The sequence below is a fragment of the Clinocottus analis genome, unplaced genomic scaffold (genome assembly GCF_023055335.1).
Source record: "Clinocottus analis isolate CAN_PGR_092001 unplaced genomic scaffold, fCliAna1.0.p SCAF_17, whole genome shotgun sequence".
NCBI lineage: Eukaryota > Metazoa > Chordata > Actinopteri > Perciformes > Cottidae > Clinocottus > Clinocottus analis.
The window spans coordinates 16,330,620-16,348,811 of NW_027175898.1; the positions used below are offsets into that span (position 1 = coordinate 16,330,620).

Here is an 18,192-nt window from a genome sequence, read left to right on the forward strand (position 1 = left end):
CTCTCTCTCTCTCTCTTTGGTTTTCAAACGGGCGTAACGGGAATGCACAGGTAAAAAAAACACAGGTGGAAAAAGGTAAATTAACACTTGTTTCTTCTGGCAAAATGCATAAATCAGGAGTAAAATGAAAGCAGGTTGAGCCACGTTGCTTTAGATGGTGAACGCCATCCTGAACTGGAAAACAAACAAAATCCAAAACTCCACTTTTACACCGTTCATACCAGGTGCACAGGTACGTGAGATCATTTAAATATAGTACATTATATAAGTGTTATTAATACATATTCAATAAAATATAGGCGTAAGTTCACAAACTGAATTGTATATATTCTTTCCAAAGATGGCAACATCTTTTTTTGCGCTGGTCGGCTCCTCGGCTGAAAATGAATATTTCACATCACCGAAAATAAAAGTTTGAGGACTTCTGGACGTCGACTGAGGACAAACGTCAACGTGGACGAGAGACGTTCAGGAGACGTCGGAAAAAGCACGAACGCCGGCCGAGGAGGATCACGGGAGAACAAGTTGAACCTGCAGACCGTTACACACAACAAGCGCTACACACAAACACCATCGATCGATTACAGATTTTATTTTATTAAAAAGAATTTCAGGTTCACAGAAAAAAAAAAAAAAACAGGCTTTTGTTGGAGCTTTTTCGGGGCAACTGATGTCAACTGCACGGCAGAAAAGATCCAATTGTCTCTTGATATTTACAGGAAGGACTGACGAGCAGCCGAGGGAGGAACGGGACGGGGTTGAGTGACGGATGAGGCGGGAAAACATTTAAAAAAAACACATTCAAACTAATCTGTCAGGCGTAGAAATCCATCTGAACGATGAGAACGTCTTCAAACCCTCAGAACACTGAAGGAACGCGACGCGGCGACACTCGGCCGAAATACTGAAACCTGCAAAACCGTTACAATCGACGACAAAACAAATAAAAAAATGGCGTCCAGCAGCAACAATCTGAGCTGAGGTCTGCCATGAGATATGAGTGACAGGTGAGAGAGGGAAAGGGGGCGGGGCTGGAATATACTGTCAGTATGTAGGCCACAACATGGCAACAAACCAGATAACACGGTCAAGAAAAAAGCTGTACAAACATCGGACAAAAACAAAAAAACACAGTTTAAAACTTTAGTACTAAAGCTACAGAATTCAAAATATGTTTATTGTCTTTTTTTAAAAACTTCAAAACTTGTGTGTGTGTCTGTGTGTGTGTGTGCGTGTGTGCAGAATGTTTCCGAGATATCTGAGAGGGTGGAGGTCTCTGTCCGAGGTTGGTTGGTTGGGGGTGACAATCACACACACACGCACACACACGCACAAATGACAGTTACACTCCCACCAGCGTGCACGTGCAAACTACACACACACGCCCACGTCACACACACGCACACGCACACACACACGCACCACAACGTACGAGGACTCGGATGGCGAACAGAGGAAGTCGGTGCGAGTAAGAGCAAAGATACAGAACACTTAGTATTGAGATCGCCTCCATGTTGGATTTAACGAGACGGACCGGAAGTGCGACACCAACAAAAAAGGGGGCGTGGTTTGGCGGGAGGAAGGAGGCGGGGCTTCACAGCGTGTTACGCCGCTCTGTGCTGCAACCAAACGACTGTACATCTGTGTCACGGGTGGGGGGGACGAAGGGGGAGGAGCCGTAAAAACTGCGAGAGCGCCACCAGAGCTAACCGCTAACAAGAGCCGGAGGAGGAGGAGGAGGAGGGAGGAGGAAGATTTAGAGCAACAAAGAAGCTCTTCCATAATCCAGAGAGAATATTCCCGGATCTCCTCCGGCCTCGCCTGAAGGATCAGAGGCTCCTGTCACACTTTTCCATCCGGTCCGCTGGAACGTCGCTCCATCGCTCCGTCGTGTCTTTACAGAAAGAGGAAAAGTATTTCGACAATGTTTTTTTTCTTCTTCTTCTTCTCCTTAAAGAGTTTGATTTGCAGGTTCATCCGGGTCAGAATGGTCCCAAAAACCTCCTCTTAGCTCCCGATGAGGATCAGGATCTCAGGATCTTTAACCCTTTCTTCTCTCCCAGATCAGAACATGGGCATGCTGAACCCCTGCAGGAGAGGAGAGAGTCAGACCCTGAGAGACGGGGAACATCTGAGCTTCCAGCTTTACAGGAAGCAACAACAACACAACAGGAAGTGCTGACGTTGTAGAGGCTGGAAGCAAAGACTTTACATCGTTTTGTGTGACTTTTTGTGTCAACATTTGAATAAAAGTGTTACTAACCGACTCGTCCTCGATCATCGCCGCAGAGTCGAAGAAGTCCGGTCTTAATTCTGCTCGTTCCCGTCGGTTCCTCGAAGGCGGCTGCAGACGACGAAAGTTTAAAGACATTTAATGTTGGAAAAAACTTGACATTTTCATGTTTTTTTTGTTGTTGTTATGAAGCAGGTTTAAGATCTTTATTGTTCTGCATTGTAAAAAAAAACAAACATGGTGGCAGGAAGTGACATCACTGACCAGGTCGATCACCATCGTGTCTTCAAACTCCTCGTTCATGTCCTCCAGCTGGCCCCGCGATGACATCATCACGTCCTCGAAGATGGGCTCTGCGTCATCCTCCATCAGCCCACGCCTGATGGGAAACATCATGAGGAGGAAAACTGTTTTATACTTTATTTCTTATTCGCTCTTCATTCATTCAATTTTACTTTTCCACATGTACACAACTTTGCCTACGCTGTAAAAAGCTTAACACACTTACACCGTCTGCCGGACGCCCTGGTTGCTGCGTGCTTTGATGTAGTTCAAGCCCGTCCGGTCCTTCCTGTTCACCTCCTCCATCTTCTGCTGGCCGAGCCACGACATCTGCATCTGAGGACTGCAGGCCGACAAAAACAACGCAACAGCATCAACACACTGCACGTGCGTCACAAAAGAGGCGGAGTTAACCTCCCCCGGTGTTTTGTGTACCCACTTGTGCACGAAGTCGTTCTCCGACCCGGGTTCTGAGTCCGGGTCGGGCATGTGTTCCGCCGGTCGGTTCTCTCGGAGAACCGTGGAGGTGAGCTGAGGAGCCTGCAGCGCCCCCGGTGTCTGGAGGGTGTCGTTGCGCAACATCCACGAGCCCTCGACGCTGCTCTCTTCTGGGAGAAAGATGAACGCACAAAGAGCCGGTTACACAACCGCAGACTCAGGGTTCACACACGCTTTGACAAAAGGGTTTCGATGACTTCATACCGAACTTCTATGATTTTAAACCAAATTTCCATTTTCTTTAACCAAATTAACAACTTTAATCCAAATTTCCATTTTTTTTTATACAAAATTTCCATGACTTAAAAAAAAATCCATTTTTTATTTTTACCAAATTTCCATGACCTTAAAATTCTTTAAAAAAAAAAAAAATTAAATTTTTTTTTACCAAATTTCCATTTTAAACCATATTTCCATGTCTTCAAAAAAAAAACATTAAAAAAATGTTTTTGTTTTTTTTTTACCAAATTTTCATTTTTTTATACTAGATTTCCATAAAAAAAAAAAATTCCATGACAAAAAAAAAATGTAAAAAAAAAAAATCATTTTTTAAACCAAATTTCCATTTTTTTTTTATACAAAATTTGTATTATTTTTAAAACCAAATTTCCAAGACTTTAAATTTCCATGACTTTTCCAGGTTTTCCATGACCCTGATATCCCCCCCCCTCCTCACCCTCGATGCGCTTCTTGTGGGCCGGCGGCCGGCCCTTCTTGCTGCGCACCGAGCCGGCCTTGCTGCTGGAGCCCGACGTCACCGACATGTGGTCCTCGTCTCCGCCCGTCAGCAGGCTGTTCCTGTAGGAGATCAGCGGCAGCCACACGTCCTCCCGGCGCTCCGACATCGACTCCGACATGAACTTCTCCAGGTACGAGTGGCTGAGGAAGACGAGAGGGAGACGTGAGGAAGACGTGATTCCCCTCGCAGCTTCATGGGAGGAGGAGCTGAAGGAAGGAAGGAGGACTTACACCGTCTTTTTGTCCTGGCGGATGAGTTTAGAGGAGAATTCACTCAGAACCTCCAGGAAGGCCAAGTTGATGGGAGGAAACTCTGGACCCCGAGGATTCTGGTACTTAAACGCAAACTCTATTCCATCCCTGATGAGAGAGAGAGAGAGCGGAAGGAGGGAGAGAGAGGGAGACAGGAAGAGAGGGAGGGAGGTTGAGAGAGAGGGGGAGAGGAAAGGAGAGGGAGAGAGAGGAAGATAGAGAGAGAGAGAGGGAGACAGGGAGGGAGGGAGGTAGAGAGAGAGAGGGAAAGCGAGGGAGAAGGAAAGAGAGAGAGGGCAAAAGAAAGAGAGGGAAGGGGAGAGAGAGAGTGAGAGAGAGAGAGACAAAGACAGAAAGAGAGGGAGGGAGGTAGAGAGAGGGAGAATGAAAGAGAGAGAGGGAGAGAGAGAGAGAGAGAGAGAGAGAGAGAGAAAGAGAGAGAGATAGAAATTAGACCAAAAATTTGAAAAACAAGGAAAGACGTAAAAGAAGAACAACACAAAGTGAAATTCATTTAAGGTGAAATAAAAATATTTTTTTTGTTCCCATTGAAACGGCCGAGCCGACACTTTGTCGGGTCTCAAGGCGCCGAGACGCAATGCATTGTGGGCTCACTTGTGCAGCGTGGCGACGGCCTCCCGGGTCTTGATCTGGTCCAGGCCGAAGGTGAGGGCGAAGCGGCGCGCCAGCTCCTTGATGCCGCTGACGTGGGACGAGGTGCGGTCCAGGTTGGGCCCCTGGTCCTGCAGCAGCTCGTTGAACAGCTGCAGCACAACGACAACGTGTCACACACACAGACACACACACACACACACACACACACACTCTCTGAGCGTGTGCTACATCGTCTGCGTGGACGTCTCACCTGCTGCAGACTGAGGATGAGCGTCTTGGCACAGAGGATCTTGTCCGTCTGTCTGGTTTTACTCAGAGTCTCCTTGATGATGTCGCCGTAGTCGTTGTAGTACTGAGACAGAAACACAATAAAAAATACTCTAAGTATAATAATACGATGAAATCTAATCTGCAATCTAGACTCAAGAATAAAAAAGTTCTTTGTCATTTAAATCCACTTTTTTGATGCAGTTTCAGCTGCTGGTTTCTCGTCTGTATCGGTCGAATACGTCCTCTATATTTCATGTCTGAAGACTAAAGAAGTACCTTCATGTAGTATAAAGAAGTACCTTCATGCAGCTTAAAGAAGTAGTGTAAAGTACCTTCATGTAGCTTAAAGAAGTAGTATAAAGTACCTTCATGTAGCGTAAAGTACCTTCATGTAGCGTAAAGAAGTACCTTCATGCAGCTTAAATAAGTACCTTCATGTCGTGTTAAGTACCTTCATGTAGCGTAAAGAAGTACCTCTATATAGTATAAAGTACCTTCATGTAGTATAAAGTACCTTCATCTAGTGTAAAGTACCTTCATGTAGTGTAAAGTACCTTCATGTAGTATAAAATACCTCTATGTAGTATAAAGTACCTTCATGTAGCTTAAATAAGTACCTTCATGTCGTGTTAAGTACCTTCATGTAGCGTAAAGAAGTACCTCTATGTAGTATAAAGTACCTCTATGTAGTATAAAGTACCTTCATGTAGTGTTTGAAGATGTCGGCAGCAGCAGACATGTCCACGATGTCGAAGATGATGAGTTTGCAGAAAGCGGCGAGCAGGTTTCTCCGTTTGTGGAGCGCCTCGATCTTGTTGGCCTCGTCTTCCTCGTCTCCCTCTACGGGGAGGAAGAGGACAGTAAAATATCAGTGACATTAAAATTCACGCTCACGTTGCTCGGACCAGGAAGGAGCGCTCGGCCTCACCGATGCTCTGGCTCTCGTCGTCCTGGTCGATGAAGACGTGGTCCAGGACGAAGGTGAGCAGCTCGTTCTGCAGGGTGCCGTCCGGGTTGAAGACCAGCGGCTGCAGCGCCTCGCGGCCGCCGGACACCAGCTGGTGGCTGAAGATCATCAGAAGGTCACAGAGCAGCATGAAGGCCTGAAGGAAAGGACACGAGGAGGTAGGAGGCCATGAAACACTGTGTCCTGTTCTTCTACAACCAGGACTGAAGGAAAGTAAATAAATACACATCCATCCACACACACACTAACACACACTAACACACTGTATCACACACACTGTATCACACACTAACACACACTGTATCATACACACTGTATCATACACTAACACACACTGTATCATACACTAACACACACTAACACACTGTATCACACACTAACACTGTATCACACACTAACACACACTAACACACTGTATCACACACACTGTATCACACACTAACACACACTAACACACTGTATCACACACACTGTATCACACACTAACACACACTAACACACTGTATCACACACTAACACACACTAACACACTGTATCACACACACTGTATCACACACTAACACACTGTATCACACACTGTATCATACACACTGTATCACACACTAACACACTGTATCACACACACTAACACACACTAACACTGTATCACACACTAACACTGTATCACACACTAACACACACTAACACACTGTATCACACACACTGTATCACACACTAACACACACTAACACACTGTATCACACACACTGTATCACACACTAACACACTGTATCACACACACTGTATCACACACTAACACACACTAACACACTGTATCACACACACTGTATCACACACTAACACACTGTATCACACACTAACACACTGTATCACACACTAACACACTGTATCACACACTAACACACTGTATCACACACACTAACACACACTAACACTGTATCACACACTAACACACTGTATCACACACACTAACACACACTGTACCATACACACTATATCACACACTAACACACATTGTATCACACACTAACACACACTGTATCACACATTGTATCACACACACACTGTATCACACACTAACACACTGTATCACACACACTAACACATTGTATCACACACACACAAATAAAAAAAGGTATAAAAAATAAAAAGGTTTCTGACAGCAATGCACACATCTGTAACAACGTCAAAGTCTGTAGTGATGATGTGTGGAGACGTGTGTGGGTCACACAGGTGTGTGTGTGTGCTGGTCACACAAGTGTGTGTGTGTGTCACACAGGTGTGTGTGTTGTTACCTGTTCTTTGACTGGCGTGTTGACGTTAGAGAGGCACTGCTGGCAGACAGCCAAGAACGACTTCACCACTCTCCTGAGAGCCACGAGGTCATCCTGCACACACACACACACACACACACACACACACACACACACACACACACACACACACACACACACACACACACACACACACACACACACACACACACACACACACACACACACACACACACACACACACACACACACACACACACACACACACACACACACACACACACACACAGAGAGCCATTAGTGTCACAAGCGCCCCTGAGCAGGAGTCGATGCTCAGCGCAGCATCAGTCGGGCGACATCATCTCACTTTAATGACTTCATTAAATCACCGGCCGACTTCGCTGGAGGCGGAGAAATCAATACACTCTGTCGCCAAAAGGCTCGAAGAGCATTTAATAATGATATTTTACATTAAACGGGGTTAATAGAGAAGAGTTAAGTGACGTTTAAGGGGCGAACAACGGGGAATATTTAAGCCGCTGAGGGTCTGAGTGACGGGAAGAGGAAACGTGCCGCCGAGCAGGACGACCCCGAGTGAAACCGTTTTGGAGGTGATGTCCTCGGGATGCGTTCAGGTGCTTCATGAGATGACTGGGAGGAGGCCGCTGGACTGCTGGAGGTCAGCATCCTGCCTCCATTGTGTCGCCAAAGCTGCAGAAATACAGATAAGCTCCCGGCCGAAGATACGAGCTGGTGGTGTTTTACCTTTTGAAGCCCTGCGCCGCTTATTATCGGACAAGGAAAATGAAAAAGAAGTCAAGAGACGTTTCCTAACGGATCTACGGACCCACAACGTTGATGAACTTCATTTAAATTACTGAAATGCAGTAAAGCATTGTGAGAAGAGTTATAACCTCGCCGTCATTACAGCGGCGGCTGTAACGTCTCACTAGATCTTTAATAAAAACATTTTAAAAAGTCTGATTTCAATAAAAGACGCGTCTCTGTAACCCTACGAGCTCGTAGGAGTCTAACAAAGTACAATAGATCCTTGTGGGTAGTGTATTAGTACATAAAAAAATCAATTTTTTCCCTACTCTCTTTGGACTTTTTCGACTCTGCCGAATTTTATGCAAATACTAATACCCAGCATGCCTCAACCCGAGGTTATAAAAGGTTATAACTTTTCCATTTTTGAACCGAACGACACAGCTTTTGGACTGAACCTCCTCGCTAACAGGCTTTGTTGTTTCATTGTGATTGGTTGTGTGAGTCCCGCACCTTGCTGGGCGACCCCTCCGTGACCTTGACCAGCTGCCAGAGGACCGAGTAGTGCGAGCACTGCAGGGCCTGGACGGCGATCTGCTCCGGCATGGAGCCCTGCTCGATGCCGGCCTTCAGCAGCCGGTAGCAGTTCCCAAACAAATCCCACCGCGTCAAGTCGTGAGCGCTGAAGTCAGGAAACAAGAGGACGCGACTTTAATATGACAGAGTTCAGTCAGTTTAACAGGAACAGGGCTCAGACACATGTTGACCAATGGAGTTACAGGACTTTATACTACATTTACATGACTTTATACTACATTTACATGACTTTATACCAAATGTTCATGAGCAAACATTGTTTGAAATGTGTGTGTAAACAGTAAAAAGTGATAAAATGTAGTATTTAAACTAACAATGAGGATTCAAAGCAGACAGTAAACCTTAAATGACTCAAATGAATGAGAGACAATAGTTTGATTAAAAGAATAAACATTGATATAGATGCCTGTATGTATCCTGCTGATATTTTGAACCTCTTTCTTTTAAAAGCAGATTCATTATTAGGTTTTCCATGACTGCAGATCCCTGCAGGAACTTCTGAGTATCTTTTAATACACAAATGCAAAAAGTAAAGTAAGAAAGCTGCAAAGACAGAGTCCTACTTGTGGAAGGCTGTGAGTCTTTTGAGCGTGGATAAAACGTTGTAGATGTCGTCATCGTCGGCCTCCTCCGCCTGCAGGACAACAAACAGAGTTAAGTACACAAAGACGAAGGAAAGCAGCACTTTAGTAGCACTTAAATGGCATTTACTTTGTAGTTTTGCTGATATTAAAAATGTTCTAATCGTGCAACAACTCCTGTGCAGCTTGAGGCTGAATATCAGAGATGTTTCGGGTCTCACGCCTCCATCTGTTCTCCACCATCTCCACCCGTCCGGCCCTACCTCCTGCAGCAGCCCCTCCACAGAGTGCGTGAAGCGATCCGTCATCTCGTCGATGAGCTGCGAGCGGGCGATGTCCACGCGGTTCATGATGGTGTACTCCTCGGAGCACAGGATGCTGTAGGTCTTGCTGCAGGCCTCCAGCACGTCCATCTCGATGTGCTTCTCCACCACCAGCCGGATCTGCTTCAGCAGCGCGTCCAGGTGCTTCTCCATGCGCCCGGCGCTGTACACGTCCAGGTCGAAGAACTGGGGGATCTGCAGCAAGTTGGCCACCTTCTCCGAGTCCACCTGGTACTGTTGTAGGAGGAGGAGGAGGAGGAGGAGGAGGAGGAGGAGGAGGGATTTAGATCAAGAAGCATGCAGAGAGGAAAGCACACACGGAGGCCAGAAAGAGAACGACCAATCAATCAACTTTGTGTCCCAGCTTTGTGTCAAACGCTCGATTACATTTGAAGTATTTGGCCGGCGCACTTCTCCGGAGCGGCTCACGTTCAATAACACTTCTCCCCGACTGTAAAGTAACACCCTGCGATCGATACCTTCGACAAACGCATCAGTCAGCCGCCGACCCGGCTCGTTAGTCAGCGTCTCCGGACAGAAACGCGCAACCGGGCGCTAAAGCTGAAATTTACTAAATGGATTCAAGCAGACGTCGCCTTCGCTGTGTTGTGGGAGGAGGAGGAGGAGGAAGAAGAGTTTTTGGGTTCACGATATAAAAAAAATCTTTAAAAATTCTGTGTATAAGTACGTAAGTAAGTTTAAATACGGCGAATCTATTCCGCGAATTGCGTCTTGATGACGAGAGCGGGAGTCAGTTTGAGCGTCTTCTGAGCGGTAGAGTCGCGTTTCCTTCTAGGATTGTAATATTAGCTAACATTAGCTAACATTAGCACCTTCCCGCTGTTCACACCACACGACAACAGGAAGGAACAAAGCCGCGCCTCTCGCTTGATCCGATTGGCTGCCTTGGCAGAGTGTGACGTTGACTCCGCGCCTTAGCGACGTGCATGAAACCCACCAGAGGAAAACAATGTGTTTTGCTAGCGTCGTGTTTTTAGCGTCCGGCCGGTCGGCCGCTCACCTTGGACAGCAGCATGGGCAGAGTCATGATGAAGTGCTCCGTCAGTTTGTTCTTGTCGTCGATCTGCGTCTTCCTCTCCTTCGCCGTCAGCACCTTGACAAGCGAGACGCAGAGCTCAAGGTCAGATGTAGTGAGAAAAACAAGGAGGGCGATAAAACACTGCTTTTGGGTTAAAATAGACAGGAATATTCTGTCTACTTCTTTCCATCCTGGAGGAGTTTTTAATGTGTCTCTTTCTACCTTCATCATGGATACTGTGCCAAAATATTAAGCCAAAACTTTCATAAAGAAATATACAAATGAGTAAAAAAGCTGTTTTCTTTCGCGAGATTTTCACAGTATTTTCTTTCTTAAATGTTAGTGCTTAATCTCATTAGCAGCTTTTCATGAATCTATTTCACCAAACTGAGACTCTGTTGTACAAAAGTAAAATACTTTGTCGGAGCATAAGTCAGGAAATATTTATTTATTGAACTTCCACATCTAAATGTAGGAAGCTAATAGCATCCAGCTGCTCAGTCTCACCTGTGTACAATGCAAAGTATTGTGTGTATGTGTGTGTGTGTGTGTGTGTGTGTGTTGACCTACCCGTTTGCCGGTGCCTCTGCCAACAGGTGGGTGAGCCTCCGCCGCCTGTCGGATGGTGCACACCATCAGCTCTATCAGAGCGTTCTCCTGTCTGTCCGACAACACTGGTGAGAGAGAAGAGTTTAAATGAAGAAGATCTCTGTACGTCATTCTGTCCCAGCTTGTTTGGTCGGCTGCGGCGTTGCGAGGTAACCTCGAGCCTTTTCATTGGCCGAGGGAGAGGTCACATGACTTACCCTCCTCCCCCTGCACGGGCTCCTCCGTCAGCAGCTCCGTCATACACTCCCAGTCCTTCAGCAGCTCCTGAGAGCTTTCCCACAGCGAGTCCACCAGGTAGGCCGCATGCTCGTGGAGCTACGCACACACACACACACACACACACACACACACACACACACACACACACACACACACACACACTGAACTCTTATATCTCTCTAAAAGTTGTGGATGATTCCTCTTTTTCTCCTCCTCCGCATCTCTCATCACATAAAGTTGTCAGTGATCCCAACACACAGAAAGGAATGTATACAACACAATATTTGTATACATGAAGTACCTTTGTGTGTACTCGGTGTGTGTACTTGTGATCTTGAGTTACCTCACTCTCCAGGAAGAACAGCACCAGCATGCGGATGAGGTTCCCGTTGGGGCTGCTCCGCCCACGACGCTTCGCCAACGCCTCCTCCGCCTGAGGGTCATGACGACTGAACAGCCTGAGGGGGAGGGGGGAGAGAGAGGGAGAGGGAGGGGGAGGGAGGGAGAGAGAGATGAAGAGGGAAGGAAGGGGGGAGGAGGGAGGGAAAGGGAGGAAAAGAGAGGGAGGGAGAGGAAGAGCGAGAGAAATGAGGCGGGAGAGAGAGATGAAGAGGGAGGGAGGGGGTGAGAGGGAGGAGGGAGAAAGCGTGAGAGACAGAGACATGGAGAGGGGGAGAGAGAGGGAGGGAGAGAAACAGAGAGAGAGGATGGAGAGAAGGAGGAGGGGAGAGAGAGAGAGACAGAGAGAGAAGAGGAGGGAGAGCGGGGGAGAGAGAGGGGAAGGAAGGAAGAGAGAGAGAGAGAAGAGAGAGAGAGAGAGAGAGAGAGAGAGAGAGAGAGAGAGAGAGAGAGAGAGAGAGGCAGGAACAGAGATTGTGTGAATAAAATGTAGAAACGATGGATTGACAGAGGTGAAAAAAGTGGAAAAAAAGTGGAAAAGTTAATAAAAGACATTCAAAACAAACAAATGAAGAGAAAGTAAAAAGCTGGTCGCTGCTTCCTGTCCCAGCAGATGAAAGGCGAGTCTTACTTCCTGTGCAGGAACTCTCCTGCAGCCACGGCCACCGGCCGGTGGGCCGAGTACACCAGGTGGTAAACGTTCTCACAGTCCTCGTTGGATAAAGCGTCCTCGCTGCCCCTGCAACGAACACACGGAGACCCCGTTACCCCCGACACAAACACTAAAACATGTCAGTGTCTCCTCAGTTCATTTTCCACGTTACCTCGACCCGTTCCTGAGGTGTTTTAGTAAAACAAAACTGTGTTGCTTTGGTTCAAGTTATAACCTTTATGCCTAAATATGCTCGGATTGGGGCATGCTGGGTATTATAATTTGTATAAATTTCAGCTTAAGAGGTGTGACGCGTTTGAAGAAACGCTGCAGTCGTACAAGTGGAAGCAGAGTAGGGAATAAAAACTGTCTGGCTGCATTTGAACCTTTCAGATCTAATAAACGGCCCACAAGCATCTCTGATACTTCACGAGACTCTACGAGCTCCCACAATGCAACGCTGCAGACTGAAGGACTCACTGCAGGATGAGCGTGACCAGCCGGATGGCCTCCACGGCCACGTCGTACTCCTTATCCAGCGTCATGGACACGATGCGGTCCTGTGAAAACAGAGAGGGAAGAGCTGCAATAAAAGGATAACACAGAAGGATTCACCAGGTTTTCTCTTCTCTCGTCACCTTGAAGCGGTTCGTGAAGAGCTCCAGCTTTGGGAAGAGCTCTCGGTTTGTGTAAAGGTTCTGCAGAGCCTTCAGGCACTTCAGACGCACCTCCCCTTGCTGGAGGAGGAGGGGAGGGGGGAGAAAGGGGGAGAGAGGAAGAGAGAGGGATTAAAAACAGACCGTGGTGAGTTTAAGGTTTGTTTAACATCATCAGAGCCGTTCAAAGATCAAACAAGTCTTGAAGAAATGTGAGAACAACAACAACAACAACAACAACAACAACAACAGCATCGTCCTACCCGGTCGTGTAGCGTCCAGCCGACATACTTCAGGTAGCTGTCGTTCAGGAAGGCGTCGCTGTACATCTTCATCCACACGCCGATCTCCTCGATGCAGATGGCTCGGATTTCAGCGATGGCGTCCCTAGAACATAAGATATTATTATTAATATTATTATAAGTAAGTGAGTAAGTCATTAAGTAAATAAGAAAGTAGGTAAGTCAGTAAGTAAGTCAGTAAGTAAGTAGCTAAGTAAGTAAGTCAGTCAGTCAGTCAGTAAGTAGGTAAGTAAGTAAGTAAGTCAGTAAGTAGGTAAGTAAGTAAGTAAGTCAGTAAGTAGCTAAGTAAGTAAGTAGGTAAGTAAGTAAATAAGTCAGTAAGTAGGTAAGTAAGTAGGTAAGTAAGTAAGTCAGTAAGTGAGTAGGTAAGTAAGTAAGTCAGTAAGTAAGTAGGTAAGTAAGTCAGTAAGTAAGTAGGTAAGTAAGTAAATAAGTCAGTACGTCAGTAAGTAAGTAGGTAAGTAAGTAAGTCAGTAAGTGAGTAGGTAAGTAAGTAAGTCAGTAAGTAAGTAGGTAAGTAAGTCAGTAAGTAAGTAGGTAAGTAAGTAAATAAGTCAGTACGTCAGTAAGTAAGTAGGTAAGTAAGTAAGTCAGTAAGTGAGTAGGTAAGTAAGTCAGTAAGTAAGTAAGTAAGTAAGTACCTAAGTAAGTTAGTGAGTCAGTAAGTGAGTAAGCAGGTAAGTAAGTCAGTAAGTAGGTGTGAAAAGTAAGTTAAAAAAAAGAAAAGAAATGTCCATCTACATGCACTAAGTGTACCTGTAGCGATGCACAAAGATTCCCTTGAAGATGGAGTTCATCATATTCTCTATTTCATCCTGGTTTTCTTGAAGCTGCAAAGATAAAAACATTTAATATCTCTGGTGGAAAACCCGACAAAGCAGAGACAACGTCTGTTACTGCTGATGAAGGAACATGAGCTGAAGCCATATCATCATCTGTGTGTTAAAGGTTCTGCAGGAGAAGAAGCTTCAGACTCTGATCCTGCATCCGTGACATCATCATCATCATCTTCATCCCACCTCCTTCCTCTTCTGCAGCAGCAGCTCCAGCTTGTCGTTGGCTCTTTTGCCGGCGATCTTGTTCCTCTCGGCCTCGTACTGCCGCTGCGTGTTGTCCTGGTGGATGCTGAGGTTCAGCGCCACGTTCACCAGCGCCGTCATCAGCTTCATCGCTACGCCGGGACGAAGGAGATAAAACACACACACACGCGCGCGTCATATGAATCGCACAATGACTGCGGGGATCCATCCATCCATCAGGCCCTGGCCCCGTGCTCACCTGCCAGCGTGGAGGTGTGTCTGAAGGCTCGCACCTGCGAGTCCGACAGCCCGGTGAGCAGCGAGATCACCGTGTCCATCATGTACTCGTCGTAGATGATGCTGTACTGGCACTGCCGGATCAGCACGCTGATGAACTCGCAGAAGTTGTAGCGGAACTTCTTCCACAGCGGCCCGGGCATGGTGAGCGGGTAGTCGCCGCTGTCCTGGAGGCGGGGGAGGGAGAGAGGGAGGGAGAGAGGGAAACGGGGGAGACGGAGGGAGACGGGGGGGAAAGGATCAGACGGAGTGAGCTAGCGGCGTCTATCAGAACGACCTCGGGTCAAGACTTTACAAATTTACATGACTTTAAACCAAATTTACATGACTTTTACCAACTTTTTCTTGACTTTTAACCTAATTTACATGACTTAACCACATTTACATGACTTTAAACCACATTTACATGACTTCAAACCAAATTTCCATGACTTTTAACCAAATGTTCATGAGCAAACATTGTATGAAATGTGTGTGTAAACAGTAAAAAGTGATAAAATGTCGTATTTAAACTAACAATGAGGATTCAAAGCATACAGTGAACCTTAAATGACACAAATAAATATGAATTTGTCCCTCAATTTTCCAGGTTTTCCATGACCGTACGGACCCTTCACGAGAGGCGGTTACCTCGTCAAACTCCTCGGTCATCTTGCGGATGATCTCTGCGTTCTGCATGTTCCTGAACATCTCGATCCTCACGGTTCCTGTTGTTCACACACATATTAAAAAAACACACACAATCTCAGAAACGACACGATTTCATGACACGATTGGCGCGGCGACGCCGCGTGTCGCTCGTCGTACCTTTGCATCCCGAGCACTGGATGAAGAAATTGATGAGATCCAGCAGCGCCAAGTCTCTGTCCTGTTTGTACGACTCGATCCACTCGTCCACCACCGACTGCGCGCACACACACACACACACACAAGCAAAAACAATGTAATATATTCAATTTGCACAATGCATCTTACATCTCATACATGTGGATGTGTGGACTCACCTGCATGGCGCTCTTGCCCAGTTTGACCACCTCGAACAGCGTGACGGGGTCTCCGCCGCCCCCGTTGTGTTGAGCCACGCCGTTAGCTTTCCCGCGGCCTCTCGCGACGCCCGCGGCCTTTTCCGCCGGCGCCTTCCTCGGCTTCTTATTCGCCGTCTGAGAGGAGACGGAGGCGTCAGCGACACGAGGACGCAAACACACACGCATACAGTCTGATTTCCTAACACACACACTCTCTCTCTCTCTCTCTTTCTCCGCCGACGCAGACTCGTACCGGGGCTTGTTTTCCAGGCCTGCCTCTCTTCTTCTTGCCCTTCACCTCGGGGTCTTCGATCTCTCCGATGCTCATGCTTAACGCCACGGCGTCTGTCGCCCCGGACTCGTTGGAAGAGTCCCTGAGAGGAAACACAGAGGAGTGTGTTCACACACTCGATGCACAGAATAACACACTGAAGAGAAAACTGGACTGAAATCATGAAAGAAATCCACCAGATGGAAAGAAATACTTTCCTTCTGAGATGTACAGAATATATATATATATATATATATATATATATATATATATATATATATATATATATATATATATATATATATATATATATATATGGTCTTTAGGTCTAAGTATAAGAAAACCCTGTGAATAAAACTCTTTGGGTATATATTTTTTATATCTGTTTGTTGGACTGAATTTGTGGTTGTCAAGATTGATTGATTGATTGATTGATTGATGATAGATAAAGTCTTTGAAGTGTTGCATGCTTGTTTCTTATTATTTTTATTTATTTACTTGCTTAAGCTTTTCCTACATGGCCCTCCCCGGCCAGATGCATGGTTAATTAATTGTATTCTCTCTTACTTTCGAAGGATTTTTTTTATTGTTAAACTGTAAAAAAAATTAAAAAATTAAAAAATTAAATATTAAGTATTAAAGAAAAACCCACAAACTTTTTCACATAAGTAAAAACATAGACTAATGTGTATTTTCATGCATTATGCAAAGATCATATGCATGTTTAGACTTCTATCTCCAGTACAAAAGCATCTTTGGCTGCATTGTGTGTCTTCCTCCTCTCAGTCGTTTCCTTACTGCAGGACAGGGAGCTCCGAGGTGATCATCCTGGCGGCGAGGTGTGCAACTCTGCTCGTGTGCGTCTTCAGGAACGAGTGTGTGTGTGTGTGTGTGTGTGTGTGTGTCGGGGTCCGGGCGGCACGGGGTCAGAAGCTCGGTCGGGGACGCGATCTGGGCGGGAAAAGGGGGGAGGAGAGGCTCCGGGTCGCGTTGAACTCGCTGGCTCTTAACTCTCTTCAGCGCCTGCAGAACAACACGGAGAAAAACAGAGAAAATGATCATTAAAGTGAACAAAATGACAAAGAGAGTCTGATGCAGATGCACACAGTGTGCAATAGTTAAGAGCGTGCATATAAACACAATATTTATATTGTATAAAAGGAAGATAGTGATCACCTAGAATGATGATTTGTTAAAGGAAACTGTGATGAATGACTGTCCCACGTGGTTTTAAACACAGAACAGTTTATATTGAGTGTGCAAAGTGTCACAGCTGTTTCCTGCAGCTGGAAACGGGGAGAGGACGACACCAACTGGACACGTTGAGAACTACAACAGCAACATATTGTGGAACGAGGAGCGAGGATTTGAACACAGGGAACATTGTTATTCAACATGCTCAGAAACAACCCACTGAGAATTGTTAGAAATGTACCAAAGAGCATAAAACAAGTAGTTTTAATGAGTTGAATCAAGAGTCAGGCCGGCTTACAGTGACTGTTTAACCATTTTTAATTAAAAGTTGAATTATACAGAAGGAAGACAGCTGCTGTGATGTAGGCTGAATGCCTTCTAGTAAAAAAAAATAAAAGAATTGGTAATAAATATGATTTTAAGAGATCCTTTCCAGAGTTGTGGAAATTCCCAGGTGCCACAAACGCTGCACACTCAATGAAACAATCCCAAAATAACTTAGAAGTTGAAGTTAAGTTGGAGTGAAGACTCTCAATCAGCTAAATTAGTTATTGTTATTGCTATTATAATTATTATTATTGGCCTGTTCATATTCTAATAGGGGCAAAGAGCAGAGGAGGCGCGATACCGCTCTCGGCCACACGGGGCAGTACGATCCACAAAGTCCTCCGGCCCACAAGTCTCTCTCCAAACTGCTTAATTGAGTTTTAACTGGGGAAAGTGGGTCAAAAAAAAAAATCCCCCGGCCCTCATTTGGCTCGCTGCTCAGCTGTGGTCCAGTTCTGCTCACCTGCAGCGAGTTGAGAGCAGAGTGCGTCTCCCCAGAGTGTGTGTGAGCGCAGACGTGTGTGTTTGAAAGTAGGTCTGGGCAACAGTAGGGGGCAGGCTAAGAGAGTGTGTATTTAAATACGATCTTCAACACAGTGTTTGTAGTGAGGAATAGCATCCACACACACACACACACACACACACACACACACACACACACACACACACACACAGTCATCTTCTGTCTGTCTCACTCACACACACACACACACACACACACACACACACACACACACACACACACACACACACACACACACACACACACACACACACACACACAC

At 46.0% G+C, this 18,192-nt stretch overlaps 1 protein-coding gene across 2 annotated transcripts in view; it reads right to left on the reverse strand.

Moving 5' to 3' along the window:
• Positions 1 to 577: 577 nt before the first annotated feature.
• Positions 578 to 18,192, reverse strand: part of stag1a (STAG1 cohesin complex component a) — a 37,659-nt gene continuing 20,044 nt past the window's right edge. The window contains exons 2-32 of one of the 2 annotated variants that reach the window (XM_068579764.1): positions 16,685 to 16,909; positions 15,869 to 15,989; positions 15,595 to 15,750; positions 15,398 to 15,494; positions 15,221 to 15,297; positions 14,553 to 14,757; positions 14,294 to 14,445; positions 14,031 to 14,104; positions 13,236 to 13,359; positions 12,955 to 13,053; positions 12,797 to 12,876; positions 12,296 to 12,403; positions 11,609 to 11,723; positions 11,244 to 11,361; positions 11,008 to 11,111; positions 10,420 to 10,512; positions 9,339 to 9,632; positions 9,058 to 9,128; positions 8,411 to 8,579; positions 7,151 to 7,243; positions 5,817 to 5,991; positions 5,589 to 5,728; positions 4,869 to 4,970; positions 4,619 to 4,767; positions 3,983 to 4,111; positions 3,690 to 3,892; positions 2,955 to 3,120; positions 2,742 to 2,858; positions 2,498 to 2,612; positions 2,264 to 2,344; positions 578 to 2,088 (exon numbers count right to left, since the gene is read on the reverse strand). In XM_068579764.1, the coding sequence (XP_068435865.1) occupies positions 2,065 to 2,088; positions 2,264 to 2,344; positions 2,498 to 2,612; positions 2,742 to 2,858; positions 2,955 to 3,120; positions 3,690 to 3,892; positions 3,983 to 4,111; positions 4,619 to 4,767; positions 4,869 to 4,970; positions 5,589 to 5,728; positions 5,817 to 5,991; positions 7,151 to 7,243; positions 8,411 to 8,579; positions 9,058 to 9,128; positions 9,339 to 9,632; positions 10,420 to 10,512; positions 11,008 to 11,111; positions 11,244 to 11,361; positions 11,609 to 11,723; positions 12,296 to 12,403; positions 12,797 to 12,876; positions 12,955 to 13,053; positions 13,236 to 13,359; positions 14,031 to 14,104; positions 14,294 to 14,445; positions 14,553 to 14,757; positions 15,221 to 15,297; positions 15,398 to 15,494; positions 15,595 to 15,750; positions 15,869 to 15,989; positions 16,685 to 16,713 (3,780 nt within the window). In that variant the 5' untranslated portion in view covers positions 16,714 to 16,909 and the 3' untranslated portion in view covers positions 578 to 2,064. Of the gene's footprint in view, positions 2,089 to 2,263; positions 2,345 to 2,497; positions 2,613 to 2,741; positions 2,859 to 2,954; positions 3,124 to 3,689; positions 3,893 to 3,982; positions 4,112 to 4,618; positions 4,768 to 4,868; positions 4,971 to 5,588; positions 5,729 to 5,816; positions 5,992 to 7,150; positions 7,244 to 8,410; positions 8,580 to 9,057; positions 9,129 to 9,338; positions 9,633 to 10,419; positions 10,513 to 11,007; positions 11,112 to 11,243; positions 11,362 to 11,608; positions 11,724 to 12,295; positions 12,404 to 12,796; positions 12,877 to 12,954; positions 13,054 to 13,235; positions 13,360 to 14,030; positions 14,105 to 14,293; positions 14,446 to 14,552; positions 14,758 to 15,220; positions 15,298 to 15,397; positions 15,495 to 15,594; positions 15,751 to 15,868; positions 15,990 to 16,684; positions 16,910 to 18,192 lie in introns of both variants that reach the window. The other variant, XM_068579763.1, reaches the window with a different exon arrangement.